This window comes from Microtus oregoni, unplaced genomic scaffold (assembly GCF_018167655.1).
Source record: "Microtus oregoni isolate MIOR12 unplaced genomic scaffold, Mior012 000006F_ref0000085, whole genome shotgun sequence".
NCBI classification, from domain to species: Eukaryota; Metazoa; Chordata; class Mammalia; order Rodentia; family Cricetidae; genus Microtus; species Microtus oregoni.
The window spans coordinates 1,074,419-1,101,211 of NW_024543065.1; the positions used below are offsets into that span (position 1 = coordinate 1,074,419).

The window sequence follows — 26,793 nt, forward strand, 5'->3', positions numbered from 1 at the left end:
CTTTCTTGAAAGAACCAGGCCTGTTCAGCTGGGGCTGCCTTTCCATCTTTGATCTTTTTCTTTGTCTACTTTCTGTCTTGTGGATATAAGATATGTTATCTGGAATGTCAGCACATTTTTTTTGTGGCATGAAAAAGGAAATATAATCATAAACCAAGGAATCAGGACCCCAAAAGTGCTGAGCGCCTGCCTGTAGAGTGCCTACCACACTAGGAAAGCAAGCCCCTTTTCATTGGGATCACTATTGGCTGGGCTTTCTACCATTTACAGTGGAAAGAATTTGTAACTTGAGTATGTCAATCAGGCTCTATTTATAGGGAGAATCCAATACTTTAATGTTCACATATATGCTTTCTGTCTCGAGACATTTCCCAAGGACGAACGACAGAGAGATAGAAAGGAGCAGTGGTTCCTGCGATAACACGTCTAAGTGGCTGACAATCAACAAATGCCTGTTGAAGATGCAGAATACAGCATCGCTCACATCTGTACTTGAAGTCATACTGTATTTTAGTTGCAATGTCTCAAGCCAATGATTTTTTTCTAAAAAGCCTCAGATTCTCATTAAAATATAGATACCGGCGCCAGTTATACCCATGTGTGAAGTTAACGAAGCAACACACATGAAGTTACAATTCCCACTAAAGAGTAACATGCTCTGATTAGAGCCTTCAGAATTAGGGGCCAGTCAAACTGTGTTAGAGACTGACCATAAGGAGGTGGATATTAGATTTAAGTGGGAGAGAACACAAGTCAATTGGCTATTCACGTAGGTATGGATATGTGTGTGTGCATGTATGTATGTGCATGTATTCATCTCTATGCCTGGGGATGTGGGACAGGATATCAACATTCCCATCTAAGACCCATACCTTGTGAATGCCAGAGATGGCTCAGTGCTCATCCCTGTTTGAGAAGAGGTACCAAGCATCTACTCTAGAACCAACTCCGTAACCTACAGAGGAAATAAAAATAACTGGAAGCAGCCATCAAGATATTTGGCTGCCATATTCATCCAGGGTTGTCCAACCTTTTATTTTCTATGGGACACCCTGAATAAATTATGTTTTGTCGGATATTTGCATACTATGTGAAGATGTGTTGTTGTTATTGTTGTAATAAAAAGCTGAATTGCCAAAGCTAGGAAGGAGAGAATAGGTGGGACTTCCAGGTGGAAAGAAGTCAGAGCGATGGATCTAGGTGTAGGGGGGCAGAGGATGTTAGGGGGACACAGAACAAATTGAACATATGCAACAGAGGAGAGGTAACCAAGTCACATGGTAGAACATAGATTAATAAGAGCGGGGTAATTAAGTTATAGTTAGAAAAAAGCCTAAACTAAGGCCAAGCTTTCATAATTAGTAATTAGTCTCTGTGCCATTATTTGTGGACTGGTGAACCTAATGAAAAACTACCACTACTACATTTGGGTCACACATTAAAGCAAGGAGTGTCCAGCCTGCTGCCATGGGTTTTGAGAGCTCACATATATATTTTTTATTGTGACATGAAGATGTTGCTGTCCTCTACAAAGTTCATGCTTAATAATCATGAAATTGAGTTGGAAAAAAGCAAAAACTTCTCACGAGACTTCAAGTTTACGGTATTATATTGGGCAAATGCACAGCTTTCTTGACGTGCATTTAGATTACAACAGTGGTTTGGACACCCCGATTCTAGACTGCCATCCCTTCCCATGCATCCCTGACAGTCCTGTGGGTTCCCTGAGAAGAGTGAATCTGGTGAGTAACAGGCATTTTCTTTTAGACCACCAACCAGCTCTCAAATCATGGTATAGAAACTTCTTATGAGTTTTGAATGTTCAGTCTATCTTAGACTCATTTCTGGCTAGCTCATTTAACTTAATCTTTTCTCTTTATCTACTTTTTTGCCTTAGCATTTCTTATTTTTCTTTCCTTCTCTATATCTTATTTTCACTGCTTCTCGTGTCTGCTTCTCCCTTGTTTCTCTTTTTCACCTCCTATTCATTCTCTCTGCCTTCTAGCCCTGCCTATTCTTTCTCTGACTCACTATCGGCCATTCGGCTCTTTTTTAGACCAATCAGGTGCCTTAGACAGGCAAGATGAAACAAAGGCAACACATATTTACATAGAGAAATACACATTCTTACATCATTAAACGAATGCAGCATAACAAAAGTAACACACCTTTACACAGTTGAAGCAACATTATGCAGCATAAACAATTGTAACACACCTTTACCTTTGAAGAGAGATTCCACAACACTGGTGCTTGCAGCTAGAGCCATAGACAAGCCAGACCTGAAGCTTCTTGAAACAGGAGGCAGGGTGGCTCCAGGTTTAGGTAAATTCAGTGTTTCCACGATACAATTACGAACCCAAGTCTTTCCATTTTCCATTCAGTCCACCCTGGAATTCTGGCTTTACCTCTTTGTTGGCTCTTCTCTTTTTATGGCTGTGCTGGAGTTATGACCTCTCCAAGTACTGAGGGACAGCGAGAAATTTCAGAGAGAGAATAAGCATCCTCAGGTATCAGATAGCAATCCTCTGGCATTCTGGAGCAGGGCAGGCTGTGGCAGACCAGCCAATGGCATAGCCTCTTGGGATGCATAAGGCTGATTAACATAAAGCTGCTCCTACTCCCAATGAGGCTGGGGTTAGGGGTGGCTAGATGCTGGGCAGGCAGGCAGGCAGGCAGTATTCTTTTTTTCTCTAAAAGAAGTGAACAGCCCAGAGACTTTACAAATGCCCACAATTACCCATTGTTTCCATTTGCTTTCCATTGCTATGATAAAACACTGAACAAAAGCAACTTGGCAAGGAAATGGCTTGCTTGGCTTAAACATTATAGTCCATTGTTAAAGAAAGTCAAGTAAAGAAACCAATGTAGAGACTATGGAACAAAGTTGGTTGCTGACTTATTTCCTCTTGTTTGCTCAGCCACCTTATGTAGCCCAGGCCTACCTGTCTGGGGATGACACTGCCTATGACAGGGTGGGCCATCTTTCATCAGTCAGCAATCAATAAAATACCTTACATCATAGACACAGGATGGAGGCAACTCTTCAATTGGGATCCTCTCTTCCCAGGTGACAATAGGTTTGTGTGGAGTTGACCACTGATGCTAACTATGACACATGCCTTCAACTGTTAAAAACTGAACCCAGCCATTGCCAGGTACGTGCTGGAGTACTATGGGATGGGGAGACGCACTGTCCTCCTAGTTAACTGTCACCGGAACTACTGACCTCCATCTTGGTTTATCCCAAAGAGCATTTAAGACTTCATGGTCAATTATGTCCGGTCCTGTTAGCTCAATCCCCAAAAGCATGTAAGATTGGCATTGTCAAGTGCACCAAGTCCTGCCAGGTCAGTCCCACTAGTTCAAAAGCCCAGGGACAGTTAGGTCTAGTTATCCTTTAGGAACAGGAAATAATGCTACTTAACATCTCACAATTCTTATCTGCTCCTTTGTTTCTGGTATGCTTGTTTTCTGATCTAAAACCACACATTGGAACTCAGGCTAGAAAAACATTTGATTCCTCTCCAGACTTCTAGGGTACCACAGGCCTGTTTGTCGCGGTGGCATTCACTTATACACATTGTGTGTTCTGTAGAGTCCAGCCTTCCTTGATACAGAGCATGAGAAATGCATTCTTCATGGGGATATTAAAGGAAAATTTCCATAGCTATTGAAGATGGCACACCCAGATTAAAAATGCTTTTTTTTGGGGGTGGGGAAATACTTCTACTAACATATAGTATAATAGGTTTATTATTGTAATTTTTAATAAAATCAATCTTTTAAACATCTGTTTCAGTGTGCAGTATGATAACTAGATGTAATCCAAAACTTCTCTAAAAGCCCCTTGTGGGGCTGGAGAGATGGCTCAGCAGTTAAAGCACTGACTGCTCTTTCAGGACTCAGGTTCAATTCCCAGCACCCACATGGCAGCTTGTAACTGTCTCTAACTCCAGGACCCAACACAAACTTACATGGAGGCAAATCACCAATGCACATAAAATAAAAATGGAAAGAAGAAAGAAGGAAGAGAGAGAGAGAGAGAGAGAGAGAGAGAGAGAGAGAGCGCAAGCCTTGGGACCTCAGCCATTTCAAGTACACAAGGTCTTGAGCACAAAGGACTGAAGAAGTTGCTCAATTGGCCCATGACAGGGACACATTCTTAAAGGGACCCCACAGGCGGGAACGCTTTTCCTTCCATTTATGGGGGAGACACAGAGGGCATAGGGGTTCAGAACAAGGACCTTCCTCCTAACGGTGCTGCTCTGTGGCCTGTCATATCATGTCCCCATCCTGGTCACAGAGTCACTTGCCTACCTTTCAGTTTTAAAGACATCAGTGGGCATAATAATGCGCTTAATATCATACACGGCTGACTTATGCACAGGACCTAGCGTTCTGTCCTGACACGCTCACTCCCCACCCCAGCAAAGGGCGTGTTTCACTCTCATTGTGCTCTCCACATGCAGAACGCTGCGGGTTGGACTCTGAGTCCAGGACACCTGCATCCACCTGTCCCCCCCCCCCCCCCCAAACAGAACTCAACACAATTTCCTCGCTGAGGAGACTGACTTTGACAGAGCTAACAGGCAATCTCGGAAACAATCTTTGACAGAGTTATCCTTCATTCTGCTGCCTGGCGTGCTCACCAGAAACCAGCACTGTGTTTCTTTCTTAATCAAATATCCTGTTGACTTCTAATCACATCCATATTTTTACTGTCTGAAACCCACCAAGGCGTCCGTCTACCTTTTCAGCTAATGTCATGTGAGCTAATTTTCTGTTAGGGTTTAACTGAAAAGTTTAGGCAGTAAACCTGGCAGCTCTCTCCAGCACTCGATGATGGAGCCCCCTGTCCTCAGATCCCACCCTTTGCCCTTCCCATTCCTCTGCATCTCTGCGACAACAGCGCACACTGCACGCAGCTTTTTCCCCACCAGCTGCCTCTGAGATCTGCAGACAAAAACCCTTTTGTGTTTGTAAAGTTTTCTCCCAGCTGTGGTAAATACAGAAAGAAACAAAACAAGATTTACAACAGAAAGCAAGCAACACAGTTGGGAGGGGAAAAATATCTTTTAAACGTAACAACTTCCTCTGGATTTCATTTGATTGAAACGCTAAGCTTGCTTCAGCTCAGAATCTAATGTGTTCTAGAAGCAATTCTTCAGCTATGGTGTGACATAAGCGTGTCTTAAGTTTTCTCTCAATAAATCTGCAAGTTCACTCATCTTCACCCACTGAAAGAGTCCTAAGAATTGCTGCTGCAGACTCACCGCAGGGCCAAGGCAGCGGAAGCTGGGAGAAGTCAGAATTACTTATTTCATTACATAATTACTCAGGCTTTCCCAGTGGGTATTCACATCAATTCCTTGGGGTTTCCTCTGCTTTCCAAAGACGCAAAGTCAATTTAGGTCATTTCCTGGCAACACCATGCATATATACTAATCTTGATTGCTCTAATAATTCATGACTTGCCTCTTGGTCTGAGTTCAGGACACTCTTTCAAACTTTTGTTTTTTTTTAGAAGTTGCACTGAAATTTGTCTTATGCAAGGTGTGCAAATGCACACACCAGAACATTATATTGTGTTCACTACTGGTGGCAAAAGAGCACCTTTTCCAAAGATGTTCAGGAATGATGCTTCACCAAATAATTTTCCATATGAAATTAACTTCTCTAGATATTAGTTCTTCCCTAAGTAGAGAGACGGAAGGATGGGGAGGGAATAGACAAACAGACCTGCATGTTAAACCATGGAGGAAGTGCTACCTTGCAAGAACTTAACAAGGAGACTTTTGGCATCCAGTTGTCCTGGGTCTGCCCTGGGCTGGCTCAGGAGCATCCTTCCTCACTCCAGCTCCAAGGGCTCATCAAGCCATAGAGTTTGGATTGTTTCATGGGCCAGTGAGAGCAGCATTCATAGCATTAAAAGGGTCCTCTAAACCATAACTAAATTTGAAACTTGGAAGCTTCTGTTCTAAGATGCCCAGAACTTAGATGGGAAAATATGGCTCCTGAGCACATCAAGAAGTGTAGATGCTCAAAGAGGCACAGTAAGTCTGGTGTCGAATACATTGAACTTATCCTGAAAAAGATATCAAGGCTTTGTGTAGCTACATGATACCACTGAGACTTGGAGACTGATACACACACATTTCACCTGGATCTAAATAAGTTGTAAAATAAAAACATAAGACATAAAATAGCTAATAAAAATTTCCCGAGGAGTGGAAGGAGCTCCCATAGCAGGAAACAAAGAATAATTCTAGTTTTTGTAACAACTGTCTGCAAAAGACAGTATCCCCCAAACCAGTGAAGATGAAAGATACAAACTTCCCGAGCCACTGACATCCTGGAACTGATAGGTTCAGCATTACACACATCACCTAGAACCAACTTCTACAGTCAGACACAACTCTCAGAGGCACACTCTGAAACTAAAACAAGGATGTTGCTCTAAAAGTACCCATACAATTAATTATTTAAAAAAAAACACACATAGAAAAACTGGCACAGTATACACCGTATCCTATTCAAGTGATAGGGAAAGGGCTAAGAAACAAAATTCATGATTTTTTAGGGGGGGTGGGAGGTATGTCTCCTTCGAAGAAGGCATCCATTCATACAGGAGTGTGAGAAAATCATTACGTCTTTGTCATAAAGGAAGGATGAGTAGCCATGGCTTCCCAACTCATACCTTGGTGACCCCTGATAATACCTGCCAAGTGGGCCTGAGGTTGGCCCACCCTAGCATCTATTCCATCTAGGACCTTTTGGAGCTCATGAAGGGACTGATTCTGTGGAATAATACCTGCAGGATCTCCAGGACTTGGGGTGGCCACAAGATATCCCAGAGGAGTTCCGGTGAGAATCCAGTGATGATGATGTACCAGAAGCCTGAGGCCCTGAGTCAGACCAGTGACTCACTGCAGGGAGCATTTGCTAGTAAAGCTGATAGGACAAAAGGGTCTGCTGTACGACACACTGAGGCCCCCCATGCCGCCAGGATGAATGAAGAGGTGCTGGAGAGGCAGGAGAAAAAGAGAAGCGAAGACATTTTGTCTGTTTTGTTTGGTTGGTTCTTGTTTTTGTTCATTTACTTTGTTTTCTTTGGTGGGCAGTGCTGCAGGGATGAGGGGAGGGTGGGGGGTAGAGATGAGCAGAATTGGGATGCACGATGTGAAATTCTCAAAGAATCAATAAAGAAGTTAAATTTGAAAAAAAGAAAAGCAAAGCAATACCCGCCAAGGCTGACAACGCCTCCATCTTAGCTGGGGTGGAGGCTGCACGTCTTTGCTACATTATGGCTTCCGCAAGTGGAGACTGTGTCACTTAGACAGTGATTTTACATTGGGCTATGAACCAGAAGCCTATATTGAGGCCAATTGCAGTCTTGCTTATCAAAGGGAATAGAATGTGGACACCATTAGGGTCCGGTTTGCCACTGACAGATATGCAGGGAAGAAGCTGCCTAAACATTAGGAAGGGGTCTAGTATTGTCACGAACATTAAGTCAAAGGCGACAGGAATACTCCCTCTTCTAAAGTGGTGGGAAGGAGAAGAAGCTGCCAGATCTGATTTATGAGGCAGGTTTCAGGGTCAGCATGGCTAAAACCACTCTACATGCATGGAGCTTTGTCCTTGATGGAAGTCTTTTTGTGCCCAGCACTGAAATGTTATTTTACTCACTTATTTAAGACAAATTGCTTTGGGGGGTACTAGACTTTTTTCACAACAAGACTTTATTGAAAAGCTTTCCACTGTGCCCCAATGAAGCTGACAATGTCTCCCCAGGTTCCCTTTCAGATTAAGATCAAGAATCCTCGCCAAACAGAAAATTAGCCAGATTTAGAATAATCAACAATTATTAAAGTCCCTATTAAGTACTCCCCACCCCCCCAGATAAAAAGCTAGCCAAACTCAGCAGAGCTTGGCTCAATAAAGCCCAAATACATTTAAATTGGTGTGACACTTCAAAGAGAAGTCAGCTCTATGCGGGGAGAGTAAGGGGGCAGCAAGCAGGAGTCGTCATAGCAATGAGCTTCTACCCAGAAGGGCCTGAAATCCACCTGGAACAGGGCAGGAGCCTTGTAGAAGCACCTGTCGGGCAGTATGCTAATGTTTACTCCTCACTAGCCCAGTTACCCAGCATCCTCTGCTTCCTCTGCTTCACAGTGGGAGGTGACAGAGTCTATGGGCACCTCTCCATTACATAAGGAAGGCAGGGACTAGGGGCTGGAATGGCAGTTCAGTGGATAAAGCACTTCACTGTGCAAGCATGCCTGAAGCCCTGAGTGCAGACCCGCAGAGCTGACAGTCAGCCAGATGTGGTTTCACTCTTCTATAATCTCAGCACCCCAACAGCAAGGGGAGGATGAGGGCCAGAGATATGGGGAGCAGCTACTTTGTTACCCCCAAACAGCAAAACAAGGGACCCTGGCTCAGGCAAAGTGGAAGATGGGAACCAACACCTGAGGAGGCTGTCTTGTGACTTTCACACAATACCCAAATGTAAGAAGGGAAAGAAGGTGGGGAAAGGCAGGAACTCCACTGATAAGACCAGAACTGTTTTCCCACAACAGCTGCGGGAATCTCTGCTGTCATGGCCCTTTCCAGCTGATGCAGACAGATGTTCTCAATCAAAACTAAACACAAAAATTATCACACAATATGCAGTGTTTATAGAACTAAAATTAAATAGGTCAACACAGCCAAAAAGCCTTGAAGTTGGGTGGTGGTGGCACATGCCTTTAACCCCAGCACATAGGAGGCAGAGACAGGAGGATCTCTGAGAGTACAAGGCCAGCCTGGTTTACACAGCTAGTCCCAGGACAGCTAGTGCTGTTACACAGAGAAACTCTGTCTTGAAAAACCAAAACCAAAACAACAAAACACCAAAAAAAAAAAAAAAAAAAAATCAAACAATCCAAGCGCAAATCCTGACACATAATCTTTCTTTCACCTGCAGGAAAGGCCAGTAGGTCCCTAAGTCAAGATAAGGAGGAATGTATGTATGAGTATGTTAGCATGTTAGCTTCAAGATGCATCCAGAACAGGCAGCAACACTAAAGCAGAAGGCTGGAGAAAGTAGGGTGGAAGACACATGAGTACAAATGGCAAAAAACACTACAGAGTTTTTTTGGAAGCAGAACTGGCAAGAGAAAGTAATTAAGTTATTGTTGGCTGCAAAGAATCATGGAAAAGGAAAGCAAAATAGCAGCTGAGCTAATAATGTTGGAGAAATAGCTGCTGCTGTTCCCAGGGCAGCCCTGTGCAGTGCTAACCGGAGGTCTGCTGCCAGGGGTTGCCTTTTAACAAGACAGCTCGAGGATTCCCTCGACAGCCTTATCTCGGCTAGACCAGTATGCTATAAGTTCTTTGACTATAAGGGAAGGGGCACTTTTGGTAGGAGTCAAGAACCTTCGTTCTTTCTTTTAAGTTACAAATACTACACATGGAATTCATGTTGGGAGTTGGGTTAGGTACTTCTGAGTCCTTGCCCTCTTCTACCCACTCATAAATGAAATTAAGACACACGTGCCATAGGTGTCCTGTGTTTCATATACCAATGCTGCTGAGGCCAGAACAAATGGTCTAGAAGTGCTTGGTTTATAACCCAATAGAATCCAAAGAGAAAACGTCAGCGGGCCAAGAATTTCTCTTTGAGACCTACTGAGAATGTCTGAGCATCCTTTGGCATGGGATAAGGATCAGGGTCCTGACAACGACCACTCCCATGCCACCATTCATCTACTATGGAGACACATTCTGTTGATCAGGGCTTTGATCAAGAAGAAGGTAAGTGGTCTAAGTCTACCCTAGCTGGGACCAATGGGTTGGGTATGAGGTTTTCTCAGTTAGTAAGATATTAAAAGGCCTATTACCAGAGCTGAGATTCAACTCTACTGGGGATTTCCCCAGATACTGTAATATCTCAGAATATAGGAAATAAGACACACAGTTCCTGGGCTGAATGATGAGACATTTGGAAAGGCCATTTTCATCCCCCAAAGGTTTATTAAGCACTGAGCTGGGAGACACAAAAATAGCTGAATTCCTGAGCATTGGATCTGGTCACTGATCTCTACATAACTTCTGATGTGGAAGATAAGCTCCAGGGCTGGAGAGATGGCTCAGTGGTTAAGAGCTTTGCCTGCTATTCCAAAGGTCCTGAGTTCAATTCCCAGCAACCACATGGTGGCTCACAGCCATCTTTAATGAGACTTGGTGCCCTCTTCTGGCTTGCACTGTATACATAATATATGAATAAATCTTAAAAAAAAATAAGCTCCATGGTAGAATTATACCAGGAGCACAAGACTCGAAGGAGAGGGGCCATTTCTACAAGGCAGGGTGAAGGTCCCCAGCGATCTTCAAGGTCAACAAAATAAGAAAGAAAGGCTGTAGACAACACACAACAGATGATCTTGATGAAGAAAACAGCCTGAGTATGCCCCACTATTTCAGAGTCCCTCAGGAAGATAAAGTTTAATATCCCATTTAAAATCAATATTAACCCAAAAATATTAAAAAACAAACAAATCCTTTGAAGACAGGATCTAGTTCTGTATCTTGGTTTCACGTCAATCCTGATCTTCAATAAGAGACTCTGCAGAAATATAAGCAAGATGAATCATAAATCTGAAATTCAGTCAGCTCTACCAATGCAATGCATGCAGGCTTGTATGAGAAGTCTTTAAAAGCAGTTTGCCTAAGAGGGGGAAGGTAATATCGCACAGGTCCTGCAATGGCTCAGTATGCTTCTGAGTGTTACTAGTGTTCACAAATGGTCAAAGCCTTACTACTGTTTATTAGAATGGTCATGTATTTAACCCGAGAGCAAGAGTTAAGAAAGGAAGACCAAGAGCACAGTACAGCCAAAGTGTTCCATGCTGGAATGGTTCCCTATGACCCTGTCCAAAACAAGCTTTTAGAGACACCACCTTCAAAAATCAGTCATCAATCAGTCTATCAATAAAAGCAAAACAGCAACAAAAAGGGAACAGCACAGGGCCTGGCAGATGAATCAGTCTACATGGTCAAGAGCTGACTCAGAGCAAATCCACGTTAATGAGTATCTGTCATAGCTCATCGTACCGCTTCCCTAAAAACAACATAGTGCAGTCATCCACACTGCTGGTAATTCCATAGCTCCTCTTGGCTCTAATTATGACTTCTTCCTGTGTTCCAGAAGAGACTCAGAGGCTCACATAACTGTGACTCGAAGGCCTCCTGAAGCCTCCTTATACAAGCATGTACATCTGTAATAAATCCATGCTATATAACAAGGTAGCCATGGTTGTCTTCATTCTTCCCTTCCAGAATAAAAGTCTCTTGATATGTCTCGTTCATGTGGCTGGCTCAGTGCCCTGTGCAACCCATTTGACAGACTTTGCTGTGCAGCTAAAATACAGTACTGCACATTCTGCTGTACACAAAGACAATGGCACAGCTCTGTCACCAGGATAAGTACTTTGAATTATATTCTAAATAATGATGATTTTAGGTAAGAACTCCTGCAGACATAGCCATCCATGGTTCTTCTTCCGGAACCCTTCCCACAAATTCTGTCAACATGTCCTCGGGTATAGAAGATGATCAGCTGGCTATGAAAGGAAGGCAGATACCACTGGAAAAAGGAGGACCAAATGCATGTCCCTAGCACCAAGAAAATGATATTGTCTCTAGCTCATGTGCCGCCACCGCTTAACATGGGACAAAAATACCAGTTACCTTTTATTATCGTTATTATAATTTATTTGTACTGTTGTCATTGTCGTTGTTGTTGTTCATGGTGTGTGTGTGTGTGTGTGTGTGTGTGTATGTGAGTGAGTGTACGTACATGCATGTGCCTCCATACATGGGTGAAGGTAAGAGAACATCTTGGTGAGGTTGGTTCTCTTTTTCCACATGTGGACTTTTTGATCCAATCAGGCCCTCGGACAAGTGTCCTTATCTGCTGAGGCATCTCAGGGGGCCCCCAGTTGCCTGTGGACACAGCAGAGCAGACCCCTACTCTACTGCCATTGGTACCTGCTATCCTCACCCTGGAGGCTGAGCTCCTACCACAGATTTAGACTCACAAAAGCATCATTTTCAGATTGAATAATACTTTGGTTTGTGAAGCAACCTTCTGAACAGTGGTCAAGGTGAATTTTTTGGCTTATATCATCATTAAGAAAAATTTAAGATTTTGTTTTCATTTATTTTAAATTTGAGATTTTTCCAATATAATTTTGATCACAAATGCTATAGTTGTTGCATATTGGAATTATTTAAAATTTCACTTAAAACATACCATCTTTTAGATGTATCTAACAAACTCTAAATAAGAACCACAGCAACCTGAAAATGACTTTAATCCACCAAAACCAAGAGAACTCACCTTTAACAATAAAAAAAATACTGCCATTATTCTCTTTTCCTCCTTAAACTCACATTTCCATTCTACTTTCCCCACTAAATTTTTTCTAAATATAATTTGACTTAATGCTTGAAAGGCTTTTATGAATCTCCACATTATGCTTATTACAACAAAGTATACATAAAATGATGTTTTTTAAAAATGTTCTGGGACTGGAGCTTAAAAGCATTCGATTTGCTTTCAGTCTGAGCTATCATTACTAATGCACACGATTGATCCAAAGAACATTAACAATTATTTATAAAAATGTTAATATTGTTAACAGGGAAAAAGCAATTTCACTGGGAATGCATTTGTGAAGAAGTGGAGAGGATTTGTTGAGTCCTTCAATTAGTCCATTTATCTATGGATGAGTACTACCTACTGCTTATGATAAAGACTGGTTAAGCACCAATTATATGTCTGTGTTATTTTACAGATGTAAACAATAAGAAATCTTGTCTGTGTAGGTCTACATAAAATGAAGGGGATTTTATCAAAAGTTATTTTCATCTATCATCTTATAGCTGGATTAGGTCTCATTCAAGATTATTGAACACCAAGAAGTCAAATTACCCAAGTTGCACAAAGACATGTTTCGGGCTCTAATTATCATTGCCTGTACCCGTGGGCTGGTATTTTCACAGTTCTTTGTGTTGGGATGCTGCCTTCACATCCTAGAACAGCTCAGCAGAGCAGATCCAGGATGGCAACAGCTTTGCCCTTTTCCTTTGTGAAGCAGGCAAGTAACCGTGAGAGGTGAGATGGAAAAGTTGGCATGGCGAAGTCAATGTTGAGCAAATCAGTTTCCAGAAGGGTTCATAAAGGGGTAGAGAAGCAGGAAAAGACCTCCTCAAACTAGCATGCCTTTGTAGTTCTCACAGGGTCATTGGGGCCAGCTCTTTGCTAGTCATGTGTGTTGCTGTCATTCTGCCCGTTTGCAAGCTTTATGGAGCTTTGACTAACATGGAGTCTGTACAACTTGTACGTCTGAAGCAGATATAATAGGAGAGGTAGCAACTTAAACAAGGAAGCATAATGCTTGTTCGGTTTTCTTGAATGGAAATTCTTTTTTTTTAACTTTTATTTTTATTTTATTAATTTATTAAATTATTTATCAAAGATTTCTGCCTCCTCCCCGCCACTGCCTCCCATTTCTCTCCCCCTCCCCCGGTCAAGTCCCCCTCCCTCGTCAGCTCAAAGAGCAATCAGGGTTCCCTGACCTGTGGGAAGTCCAAGGACCACCCACCTCCTTCCAGGTCTAGTAAGGTGAGCATCCAAACTGCCTAGGCTCCCACAAAGCCAGTACGTGCAGTAGGATCAAAAACCCACTGCCATTGTTCTTGAGTTCTCAGTAGTCCTCATTGTCCGCTATGTTCAGCGAGTTCGATTTTATCCCATGCTTTTTCAGACCCGGGCCAGCTGGCCTTGGTGAATTCCTGATAGAATATCCCCATTGTCTCAGTGTGTGGGTGCACCCCTCCCGGTCCTGAGTTCCTTGCTTGTGTTCTCTCTCCAATTGCTCCTGATTTGGAACTTGAGATTTCAGTCCGGTGCTCCAATGTGGGTCTCTGTCTCAGTCTCCTTTCATCGCCTGATGAAGGTTAATATTCAGGAGGATGCCTATATGTTTTTCTTTGGGTTCACCTTCTTATTTAGCTTCTCTAGGATCACGAATTATAGGCTCAATGTCCATTACTTATGGCTAGAAACCAAATATGAGTAAGAACATCCCATGTTCCTCTTTTTGGGTCTGGCTTACCTCACTCAGGATAGTGTTTTCTATTTCTGTCCATTTGTATGCAAAATTCAAGAAGTCCTTGTTTTTTACTGCTGAGTAGTACTCTAATATGTATATATTCCATACTTTCTTCATCCATTCTTCCATTGAAGGGCATCTAGGTTGTTTCCAGGTTCTGGCGATTACAAACAATGCTGCTATGAACATAGCTGAGCAAATACTTTTGTTGTATAATAGGGCATCTTTTGGGTATATTCCCAAGAGAGGTATTGCTGGGTCCAGGGGTAGGTTGATCCCGAATTTCCTGAGAAACCGCCACACTGCTTTCCAAAGTGGTTGCACAAGTTTGCATTCCCACTAGCAATGGATGAATGTACCCCTTTCTCCACAACCTCTCCAACAAAGGCTATCATTGGTGTTATTTTTTTTTATTTTAGCCATTCTGACAGGTGTAAGATGGTATCTTAAAGTTGACTCCTACAGCTGATAAACACTTTTTGGTAATGTGGCAGAATACAAGATCAACTCCAAAAAATCAGTTGCCTTCCTATACACTAAGGATAAGGAAGCAGAGAGGGAAATCAGAGAAGCCTCACCTTTCATGATAGCCACAAATAGCATAAAATATCTTGGGGTAACTCTGACCAAGGAAGTGAAAGATCTATTTGACAAGAACTTTAAGTCTTTGAAGAAGGAAATTGAAGAGGACACCAGAAAATGGAAGGATCTCCCTTGTTCTTGGATTGGGAGGATCAACATAGTAAAAATGGCAATTCTACCAAAAGCAATCTATAGATTCAATGCAATCCCCATCAAAATTCCATCAAAATTCTTCACAGATCTGGAGAAGACAATAATCAACTTTATATGGAAAAACAAAAAAACCCAGGATAGCCAAAACAATCTTATACAATAAAAAGGAACTTCTGGAGGCATTACCATCCCTGACTTTAAACTCTATTACAGAGCTACAGTATTGAAAACAGCTTGGTATTGGCATAAAAACAGAAAAGTCGACCAATGGAATCGAATAGAAGACCCTGACTTTAACCCACAAACCTATGAACACCTGATTTTCGATAAAGGAGCTAAAAGTATACAATGGAAAAAAAGAGAGCATCTTCAACAAATTGTGCCGGCAAAACTGGATGTCAATCTGTAGAAGAATGAAAATAGATCCATATCCATCACCATGCACAAAACTCAAGTCCAAATGGATTAAAGACCTCAATATCAGTCCAAACACACTGAACCTGATAGAAGAGAAAGTGGGAAGTACTCTACAGCACATGGGCACAGGAGACCACTTCCTACGTATAACCCCAGCAGCACAGACACTAAGGGCATCATTGAATAAATGGGACCTCCTGAGACTGAGAAGCTTCTGTAAAGCAAAAGACACTGTCACTAAGACAAAAAGGCAACTCACTGACTGGGAGAAGATCTTCACCAACCCTGCAACTGACAAAGGTCTGATCTCCAAAATATATAAAGAACTCAAGACACTAGACTGTAAAAGGCTAATCAACCCAATTATAAAATGGGGCACTGAGCTGAACAGAGAATTCTCAACAGAAGAAGTTCAAATGGCCAAAAGACACTTAAGATCATGCTCAACTTCCTTAGCGATCAGGGAAATGCAAATCAAGACAACTTGAATGGAAATTCTTAATAAATCCCCTCTTCTGACAATGCAGAAAACACACTCTACAAATGATTGTAAATTTGGTATTTTTCACAATGTCACAGAAAGACCCAGAAATAGTCAAGTGCTTTCATAACAGAAAAACTGCTAAATAAATTCGGTTACAGCTATGTGACTAAAAATGCAATATTTTAATTGAAAGAAAACATTGGAATTAGAAAACGTTTCATATAGTATGAAGTAAAAAACAAGTAGAAAACTAACATGTAATAAAAATATCATATTCATTTGTAAGCTCTAAATGTATGTGCAAAAGATTTAAGAAAATCCATAAAGCTGGCTTTAGTCATTATTGCTATGTGTGTGCTGTGAATACTCTCTATTCTTTCGTTCTTTCCCCTACTTTCTACACAGGACATGCATTGCTTTCAACAGTGAGGAGAAAGAAGGAAAAACATGCATGGGAAGGACAGAAAGGCGGAGAAATCGGATCATGTCTTACAGCTGCTGCAGGTGACTTCAGCATCAGCAAGATGGTGTCCTGCCCGGGCTGGGAGAGAACTTAAGCTCACTCCAGCTGGGGCTGACTGCATTTCCCAGAGAAGAAACTTCTCGCTGTGCTGCACTGGAAGGTTTTGTTTCCTGTCGGCTCTCGTGTTACCTGTAGCTTTGGTCATCCCTCTCCTTGCCCACGTTCTTCCTTCTCGCGCATCTCCTTGGTAGCACTAACGCCATTCACCCCTCACTCCACACACAGATGAAATTGAGTCAGTTCCCATGAAATAGCCCACTTCAGGGACACCAAACCAACCAACAACACAAGATGAAAACTTGCAAACGAGTGGTTCTCAACTCCTACAGGTCCTCATGTTGTGGTGACTCCCAAACATAAAATCATTTATTTACATTGGTACTTCAACACTGTAATTTTGCTACTTTTATGAATGGTAAATGTCTGTGTTTTCTGATGGTCTAGGCGAACCTGTGAAAGGGTTGTCTGACCACCCGCCAAGAGGTCGCAACCCATAGGTTGAGAACCACTGCTATAAACCAAGGTGATCCGGCCTTTAGGAAAACATGGAAGGCGACTTTTGTTCCTGTTGCTGTGTCTCTTACCTCAGCAAGTGTGGAGGGAGTGTCACAATGGTGTCCAGGCCACTTAGGGTTTCTGCAAAAAAATATTGCAGCGTTACAAGCAAATATTTAAAGACTGAGATTAATATCTAAATTCTAAAATCTCTGTACTCTCTGAACTCACTGATAGTTTGTGTGCTCCCTTGGACAATAGAAAATAGTCATATCTTTATTTTAAAATTCTTTCCCATGATGGACCTCAATTCATTATTGGGAAAGAGAAGGTTAAAAAATCAGGTCACATTTTCCCGTTAGCAACGAGGAATGAATAGCTAAATCCCTAACCTAAGCCAGAATGCCAATGCAATGTACCTACCACTGGCCGAGAGGCTCCGTTCTTCCAATCAAAGTAAAAGGTGTTTGGTTGAAACATTTTAATATCTCAATACACGAACTCAAGTTATAAAGACTTTCAGGTTCACAAGGAACCTTATGGGACATGTGGTAATCTATTTAACAGCTTTCCTATTATTGAAACACTTGGCCCTCTCTGGGTTTTCCTTTGATTTTAAGAGAAGCACAGACCTTCCACTTGTTTGTTGAGTGTGCTTTTGACATTATCAGGACATCGTGATTTACTGGGAGTTTCCGTTCAAGGAGGTTGAACAAGAATTAGGCTTCCGTCTTTAAAACAAACCCGTCTCTTCTCCTCTCATGCCTGCTCTAGACTGGCCTGTGCCGGGGACTCCCATGCTAATCACATACGCTTGTGACATGGTAGACTGACCACCTGTTTAGCCACGTCACAGATAAGGGTAGTGATTAGCAACTTCATCCTCAGATCTCATCAATCAAGCCTAATAAAGCTCAATACTTTGTCGCCGTTTGCAGATAAATCATACGACTGCTGACTTTAATTGTACAGACAATAGAAAGCTAATTATTATGCCCTGATCCACAATTGTTCTACTTCAGTCGCTCCAGCCTGTCTCCCGGCGATCAGCTCTACCATGTAGATTCAACCAGCTTTGTCAATTTGAACTATTTCCCTGGGGAAAGGACAGACAGCCCCTCCACCCTCTTAAGAGATCAGAGAGAACATGAAACCAAATATGTCCCTTAGACTCAGGACTAATGGGACCCAGTGGCACAGAATCAGGCCGGTTGTAGACAATGGAGCAAAAATCGTGGATCTGAGGAAAATAACGCATCAGCAAAAACTAGTAAGTAGAGCTGAGTGGGGTCAGCAGTGGCTTGGAGATGAGGCCCAACCGGGAGCGGGGAGGACTGAGGTCAGAGCCCAGGATGGGACAGGATGACAAGAAAATGAAGCCACGAGATGCGGGTTCTAGGGGCAGCTCAAAGGGCCACATGGGTTAGCAGAGCCCAGCAATTAGTGGGACAGGGGACAGCGCTGAGGGCACGTCAGTGCTGTTGGTGAAGGAGAAATGAAAGCGGAAAAACAAGTGTGCTGCGCTCTCCAGAGACGGGCCTGCATCTCCAGCTCGGGACTGAACACTGCCTGATCTACAGATGCTGTGTGAGCCAGAAGAAAGAGAAACGAGAACAGAGAAGTCATTCTGTGGGACAGGGCTTGCCCAGCATGCAAGACCCTGGGTTTGATCCCCAGCACCACCTTTAAAGATAAAAAGAGTAGAGTGAGGGAAAAGGCAACCATGCTGTTGCCATGAGCCGAGACTCCTACTCCATGTAAGTAGGACAGGGTAGAATCCATGTAACTTGTCCAAAGGACACAGAAGCCAAGGCCTGAAATGCACAGAACTGTCTTTCCCCAGTCCTGCCCTGTAGTATATATGCAGAACTGCCTTTCCCCAGTCCTGCCCTGTAGTATATATGCAGAACTGCCTTTCCCCAGTCCTGCCCTGTAGTATATATGCAGAACTGCCTTTCCCCAGTCCTGCCCTGTAGTATATATGCAGAACTGCCTTTCCCCAGTCCTGCCCTGTAGTAGGATAGAGTAGCTCTGCTGGGAGGAATCCCCCAGAAACACATAACAGAGCCGAGAGAATGGCATGACCCGACTCCACACTAGTTTACGGGGTGGAAGAAGTCACCCAGCTCCACGCCTCTGTTTCCTCATCTCCAGATTTTTTTCACCTGGGATTGAGCCCGGGGTCTTCATCCAAGTGAGGTAAGTGTTCTGCCACTGACACACACCCAGTTTCGCTACCTGTAGAGGGAGGAGATGAACATCTGCCCCACAGCCTTCCTAGGACGAGCTAATGGAATCAGTCATTAAAAGCCTGACATTGGTCTTAGAGGTCAGTGACAGCTCCTGTCTCCTTGGCAGATCCCCCTGAATCTCAGGCCGTGTATTGTTTGGAGATCCGGTGGTGAGAATGGAGATTGGTGGAGAATTTGGAGATCATACACTCCAGTTTCCAACTGTGGCAAATGCCAGGGAGGAAAAGACAGGGCATTGGTCCAGAGCACAACAGGAAGCCCTCCTATGGACAGACATCAGGCTCTCTGTGCGAAGTGCTGAGACTGAACATGATGCAGACTAGGTAAGAAGGAGGTGTTCCAAAAAGAGAGCTTAATGGGTTCAAAAGACAGGAAAACTTAGCCCCCTATGGTAGTGCATACCTGTGGTCTCAGACACTGACTCTGTAGGCAGCAAGATTCCTTAGGCCAAGAGTCAGAGACCAGCCTGGGCAGCACACAGAGAACCTAGCTCAAACACAAACATACCAGCAAATAGACCCAATGAAGGCTTCAGCTTTTTAAATGAAGGGCAGCAAGATAGATCAGTAGCAGGACGAAAGCACCTGCCACTAACCCTGGTGACCTGAATGTGATCCCTGGGACCCTACACAAAACAAACGAATAAAATTGTAATCAAAGTTTTGAAAGAGGGAAAAGAAACCCTCCATTGGATCCCAGCCACTGTCACTTCAAGAGGTCACTGGTCTTGTGCCACCTTCTCCAAGTCCCTGCCTCTGGCTCAGTCCCTACCCTGTGTTGGAGAGGCACACCCCAGTCATGGTCTTTTTTCCTTTACTCCAAATGGTTCTTCACCTCATTTTAAATAAAAGCTAACCCTCAATGTGTCTAGGGAAGATCTTTATGAGCTCTCCTACTTCCTCCTGCTGCTGACTTACACTTACACACACACACACACACACACACACACACACACACACACACCTAGCAGCCTTCTCACACTTCCCTAAGTTACAACCTTCCTTTCCAGACAGCCTCCCCTAAACATTCCACTGAGATGGCAACTCCATTTTCCCCCAAAGGGCCTCCTATCTCAGTTACTACTTTATGTTTTCCACAAGTTTTGCCACTATCCGAGTTGGCAGATATGTTTTTGCATATCTGGACCTCTTTGCCCGTCTTACCCCTATGGTAACAGCACTGCAAACAGCACCCAGCTCACTGTTGGTTCTCCCTACATATTTGCTGAGTTAATAAAGTAATGGGGAGTTTGGCATACGTCAGTCACTGAAAGAAGCTCAGTATGGCTGAAGTTCGGGGTGTCCGAGGGAGGGTGCTGCGGATGAGGCAGGTCATATGAGACTCAGCAGAACACGCTGAGGCCTCTGATTCACACTAAGGGTGCTATTCGGTTATTCACCCCGTTCATCTGACATGGAATGAACAGATTAGTATTCTCAGGTGGTACTGCTTGGCCAGTAGCTTTCAGAAAGAGATGTTGAAGTAATTCATGACATTGGGCCTAGAATATGAGGGACCAGGAAGGCAAGAATGGATGTGTCCAACTCCTGTTGACACAGCGTAGCTGAAGAACCGTAATGTCACAGGAAGTGGCTGTGGCAGCAAGGCAAAGCCAGCATCCAGCTGCATCTGGTGTCCCTGATGGAAGTCAAATTAGATTGGAGTGGGGCAGAATGGGGAGACAAAGGTGTGGGCATGATGTGGGATTCTTCTCTATATACTGTAAATACCATTGGTTAATTTAAAAAAAAGCTCTTTTGGGACTAGCAGAGCAAAATAGAGGTAGGTGGGGAAAACTAAACTGAATGCTGGGAGAAAGAAGGCAGAGTCAAGGAGAAGTCATGCAGCCCCGCCAGAGATGGACACATGGCAAAACCTTGCCAGTAAGCCACAGCCATGTGGCAATACACAGATTAATGGAGATGGGTTGATTTAAAATATAAGAGCAAGCAAAAAAAATCCTTAAACTATTGGCCAAACAGTATTATAAATAATATGGTTTCTGTATAATTATTTCGTGGTCTGGGCAGCCGGGAACCAACAAGCGGGCTCCTACAACAAATATATGTTTAAGATATTGGCCAAACAGTATTGTAAATAATATGGTTTCTGTGTGATTATTTTGGGACTGAGCAGTTGGGAACAAGCAAGTGGCCTCACACAGACAGCATGGGCACAGTCCCTATAGACATCCTAATAAGTCTGACATCAGAAAACAACCTGTGGGAGAACCTATAACCAGAAGAGAAAGGGATGGTAGTGAGGTAGATGGCTCTTTGCCTATTGGGATTCCCACCTCTAATTCATTTTCTTTCCCCTTTATATATCCCAAATTTGACATTCCTCCTAAGTCCTCTGTTGTATGTAAAACAGTAAAAGCAATTACAAAATGGGGCACGGCTATTCCCAGGTATAATTCCAGTCACGTCCTTTCCGTTTTCTGGGCCAGCAGTCACAGCCTTGGGAGTTGTCGGTTCTGAAGGAAAACCTGGTTCTTGCAGCACCCACTCGTACTTTCCTATCCAGAGCATATGACTGGCAAATAAAGAGTCAGGATAGCACAGGGCAAGGGGGAATGCACACCTCGTCCTTGCTACCTACTCTACAATGATCAAGAACACTGATGTTTAGAGACAATATCACAAACAAGAAAAGGTTCAACAAGTTTGGTTTTGTTTGTTTGTTTTTTTAATGTACTAAAGGAGCTGGTGAGATGACTCAGTGGGTAAATGCACTCATCACCAAGTCTGCCAGTGTGAGTTCAATTCCCAGAACCCACCCAGTAGGCCTGATGTCTACATGCATGCTCTTGCATCCACCTTCATAGAAATAAATGTTAAAAAGTGAAATAAATTAAAGTCCATTCATATGCTTGAAATATAAATGTGCGTTATGATCCCTTTGTAAAAGGGGTAGCTTTTAAAAATAGCACTATCACTGGGTGGTGAGATAAATACTTTTTACTTTTTGCTTTATACTGTTCTAATGTTTTCCAATATTCTAAAACTAACTTGTAACTCTTATGAATTAAGGGTGGGTGATATTTGAAACCACAGGGGTATAGAAAGAGTTTATTTATGAATTGAAAGCTGTGTCCTCAAACTATCGGTGCAGAAACCACTCAAGTTCCATACACACTGTTTGTGTGCTCACAGAGTCCACGACTCTGCTGACCTTTGTTGCCATTGTTGGCCAGTGTCCACTCTCCTGCTTTTTCAGCAGTACTATCCATTTTGCTCCGAGGAAACCATCTTTCCTTAACCCTGGCATTCAATTGTCTCCATAGTGTAGGCCTAATCCCGTTATCCCACTGTCTTTCCTGGGTAGCGCATTGGTTCAGGCATAATCCCATGACTCATCAGGACACAGAGAGAATCCACAAAACCAAGGGCCACACAGGTGAGCCATATGGTCCAAGCGGGACGGGATCTTGAGATGGCGAGAATGGTATTGCCTCTTCTCTCCTTAGAATAGGGGTTCTCAACCTTTCCAATGCTGCGACCCTGGTAATACAGTTTCACTCTGTGGTGACCCCCAACTATAAAAATGTTTTCATTACTACTTCCTATGCTTTTGTTATGTAAGTATCTGTGTTTTCTTACGGTCCTAAGGGGTTGCGACCCATTCGTTGAGGACCACCGCCTTAGAGGATCTAGGTGCTACTGTTGATGAGAGTGGGGGAGGTCTCAGAAGTAGAGAGCAGAAACTTCTGTCTAGTGTTGCCAGGTTCTTGTTGCTATCAGAGAAAGGATTAGAGATGACACAAAATAAGGAATTGGGGAGAAGATTTTGGCAGAATGAGTAGAGGGTTCTGAGTTACACTCCAATTTTAGGTAGCTGAGCTTATAGGTGAACTTTAAAGAGGGAGTTATTTACAAAGGAGGGGAGAGGGGGTGACTTTCCCACAGAACAGGAACCCCCTCCCCGTTCTGTCCTTATTTGAAGTTTTGAAGTTGAAGCAGACAATTCAGCCAGATGAACAATGTGGAGGAGCCGTCACAGTGAGGGACAGTTAGCAAAGGTCTGGGTTAGCCATGGTGTCTCAGCTGGTTTATCGTGGTTTGAGCAGTCACACAGTGTCCTGTCCTGCTGTAACATAGCTCAAAGATTGCATCAGCTTCTAGAAAGTTTACCTCACAGCGCCCCCCCCCCCCGCAAGCCCTACCTGACTAACCCTACTAGTATAGAGATGCCCGTCCCCCCCCAGAAATGACTGCTGCCCCAACACGGTCTAAAGAAAGACGAGTGTGTGCCCTACTTTAATCTCTGTGGCTATGATAAACACCATAAGCAAAAACCACTCGGAGAGGAAAGGGTTTATTTCAGCCTCCAGGTTACAGACCTTCACTGAAGGAAGTCGGAGCAAGAGCTTGAAGCTGGCACCACAAAGGAAGCTGCCTTTTGGGTTACTGCAGGTTTGCTCAGATTCAGCTACCTTTCTTAGACAGCTCAGGTGCCCCCTGCCTGGGGATGGCACTGCTCACAATGGTCTGGACCTTCCCATATCAATTAGAGATTTAAGAAAATGCCCATGACCATAGTCACAGGCCAATCTGATTGAGGGGCAATTCTTTGGTTGCGGACCTTTCTTCCCAAGGGACTCTAGGTTTATGTCAAATTCATAGCTGAAATTATGTCCAACACTGTGCTCCCCCCAGAATGTCTGAGTAGAGATTATCCCCATCTCCTAAGAGAGCCTAAGTAGGGGATGAAGACAATGCCAGTCTCCCAAGCCGTCTAAGTGAGCGATGACCTCACTCTCCCAAGATGGTCTAAGTTGATGGACACCCAAAGTCCACACAGAGCATATTCACAAAGGTCAAGACCAGGTCCCACAGTTGCTCTTCTAAGGGGCATTTAGTAGATGGGGCAAGTAACTTGCGTGGCGCTGGTCAGCTTTAACTTGTCTCGTCTTTGCACTCAACGTATTTCTCAATTATCCTGCCCTCATAGCCCTACGCATGCCAAGTCTGCAGCAGTAAGTGCTCTAAGAAAGTCTGGAGGGCAGGGCTCGGAGCCAGCCGAGTAAATGAGTCTACTGAGGCAGGCAGTGGAAGCTTCCCGTGTGAGCAAGGCCTTGGAGGATCTGGAAAAGGAATTCCTGACAGAGGGTTCAGGCAAAGAAAAACGCTGCTCTGCATGACATCATCAAGAAAGGGCCACAGCGAATCTACCATCAGGCCACAGAACTCCTGGTGGGGCAACAGAACATGGAATTGGCCTAGACTCGAGTACGTTCTTAGAAATTTTCATGTTAATCTATGTTTTTTTTTTAAAAAAGGAAGCAAACATGAAAACCACGAGGGCTGAGCAGGGACAAATGTTTTCTAGTAAAAACCTCGACTTGGTCGTGGGAAATAGTGAACCGTAGAAAAACAGCAAAAAAAGCTACCTCCTCTGTCTTTGTTTATCCTGGATAGCCCACTCCCCTTCAACAAACTCTTTCCAATTTAAGGAAACCTTCATTCTCTACAGGGGAGCTCCGAAGTGTTTGCTCAAAAAAAAAAAAAAATTAGCAGAAAACAAAACCAAAGAACTCACAGCTTACCTGCTCTTCAGATGAAGCCCACTCCATCTCCCTCCTCCCCCCCCACAGGCAGACCCCATTCCTTGGTCTGTTTCCCAGCTGCTGGTTATTCCCGCATACAAAGGAATGCTCCACGCTCTTCTTTAATGGTCACAGCCTTATCTCTTCTCTTGCTAATTATAGACTAATCAGTGCACGACAAAGGGGACCACATCTATTCTTACAGTCAAGGTGCATGCAGGGCTTTGACCCAGAAAAATCTACCTGTTCTCAGCTCTGGGCTTTCCTAGGAGCTACAAGGGCCTAAATAACAACACTGTGGTTTAAACTCAAGGTGTTGAATATCAAATATCCAGGTTATTAGGAAACACTGGGTTACTCTCCACCTCTGTGTTTATCTCGATCAGTTTCATTCACAGCAAACTAACCATGAATCCTGGGAAGGGCATGTTTCGTGCACAGTCGGGCCCTGCTTTATCATGTCGCCCAGCCATCTGTGACCCTTCATTAGAGAGGCAATTGGGAATCCAGTTTGGAATCACTGCTGAATGACAATGGCTGCGCTGAAGCCTTACTGTGGCTTTAAGAGCCTCGCCACTCTCAGACAGCTAGTCCGTTTTCATTTAACAGTAAACTAAACAGCTGAGCATTAGTTCTACCTACAACACAGACTCCGGGGGTGGGGGGGGCAATAGCCGAGACAATTTAGTAAATATGCAGAGATTAAACAAAGGGTGGTGTTGCTGTGCTTGTCTATACACACTCACACATGCACACACACACACACACACGCGCGCGCGCACACACACACCACATACACAAACATATGGGAATTAAGACCTTCCGTCAGAATAGCATAACCTGAATTCTGCCTTTGGTGAAACACCAACTAACGGCACTTCCGTGTCTTTTTTCAGGTCGCACACAGCACAGAATCATGATAAGCACCAACTGGATTTTATTTCAAGGGAAGAGGTTCTGTTTTTTAAACTGACTGGTTATCACGGGCAGCGTCACAAGCAAGGGGCTGGCAGAGCTGTCCTGGTTCCTTTTCGGCCTTTTCCTTTTTCAAAAGCATCCCTGTTGCCCTAAGCACGGCTCTGGCTGTCGGTTGCAGTTTCAGTCCAACCATTCTCGGCCTCAGCCCTGCCTAATTGATATATCATTTATTTTCTGCTGCTGAAGTCTGCAGCCTACATGATGGGAAATGCTCATTTGCAACCGGGAATGCATTTCAATGTTAGCACGGCTCAACAACCGAAAGCCCACCTGTCTGAGGGGCAGGTCAGGAACAGAACTGCTGTAGCAACACAGTTCCTCCAGACTGCTCCTCCAGGCTGTTATTTTCCATGCACAATCGTCGTAAAATCGAATACTTAGCAAGGTGGCCTCTAACAGGAAAATCAAATTAAACAAGCCTTCCTTCCTGGTTCCACTCAATAATGTTTGAGAAGAGGGTTGTTGCTTTAACTTCCCTCTTCCTTCTAGGCGCCTGGGAACCAGGGCCCTGATTTCCACGCAAGCTGGGGATCCTAACTTGCCTATGGGGAACCCGTGTCCATAGACGCTGGGGACCCGGAATGGGGACGTCTCATGCCAGAGGCAGCGGTTCCAATTTGAGGTTTGGGAGGAGGTAAGGAGACCAGAGCGGAGACATCTGGATGCCTATGCCGAGCCAAGATTTCCATATCCTGCACATTCTCGGAGGCAACTCGTGCAATTGCGCGACAGGCATCCATAACCCATACTCGGTGACAGTCCCTCCCGCCCAGGGGCCGCGTGAAGCCTGGAGCAGGTGTCCCCGCGCACCGCACTCTCTTACCCAAGGCCCAGGTGCAGCTCTCCTTGATGGCTTTGTATTTGCTCCCGGACGCGTCCCTCTGCAGCTTCCTCAGAATCTCTTCCATCTTGGCCTTCCCAGAGCCGGGCCACCGACCAGGAGAGCGCGCGGAGGACGCGCCTAGGCGGCCGCTGCGCTCATCCCCATCGCGCTCCGCGGCCACTGATGAATCACGCTGGTTCCACGCCGCGGACCACGTCAGCCCCGCCGCCACGCCCGTTGCCACGCCCGCCGGGTCAGGTGCACTTCCCCAGCCAGGGGACGCTGGAGGCTGGGATCTCTTATTTCTCGCCCAGGCTGACCTGGGGAACCCGGTTTCGTCCAAAAGTGGGGTCAGCGGCTCATTGCCGGCGGG

At 44.2% G+C, this 26,793-nt stretch overlaps 1 protein-coding gene across 3 annotated transcripts in view; it reads right to left on the reverse strand.

The window, feature by feature from the left end:
- The window catches only part of Arfgef3 (ARFGEF family member 3), a 156,077-nt gene extending 129,500 nt beyond the window's left edge, over nucleotides 1-26,577 (reverse strand). For 2 of the 3 annotated variants that reach the window (XM_041653286.1, XM_041653285.1), the window contains exons 1-2: nucleotides 26,421-26,577; nucleotides 16,909-16,960 (exon numbers count right to left, since the gene is read on the reverse strand). In XM_041653286.1, the coding sequence (XP_041509220.1) occupies nucleotides 16,909-16,960; nucleotides 26,421-26,505 (137 nt within the window). In that variant the 5' untranslated portion in view covers nucleotides 26,506-26,577. Of the gene's footprint in view, nucleotides 1-2,223; nucleotides 2,466-16,908; nucleotides 16,961-26,420 lie in introns of those variants that run through there. The other variant, XM_041653287.1, reaches the window with a different exon arrangement.
- Between the last annotated feature and the right edge of the window lie 216 nt (nucleotides 26,578-26,793).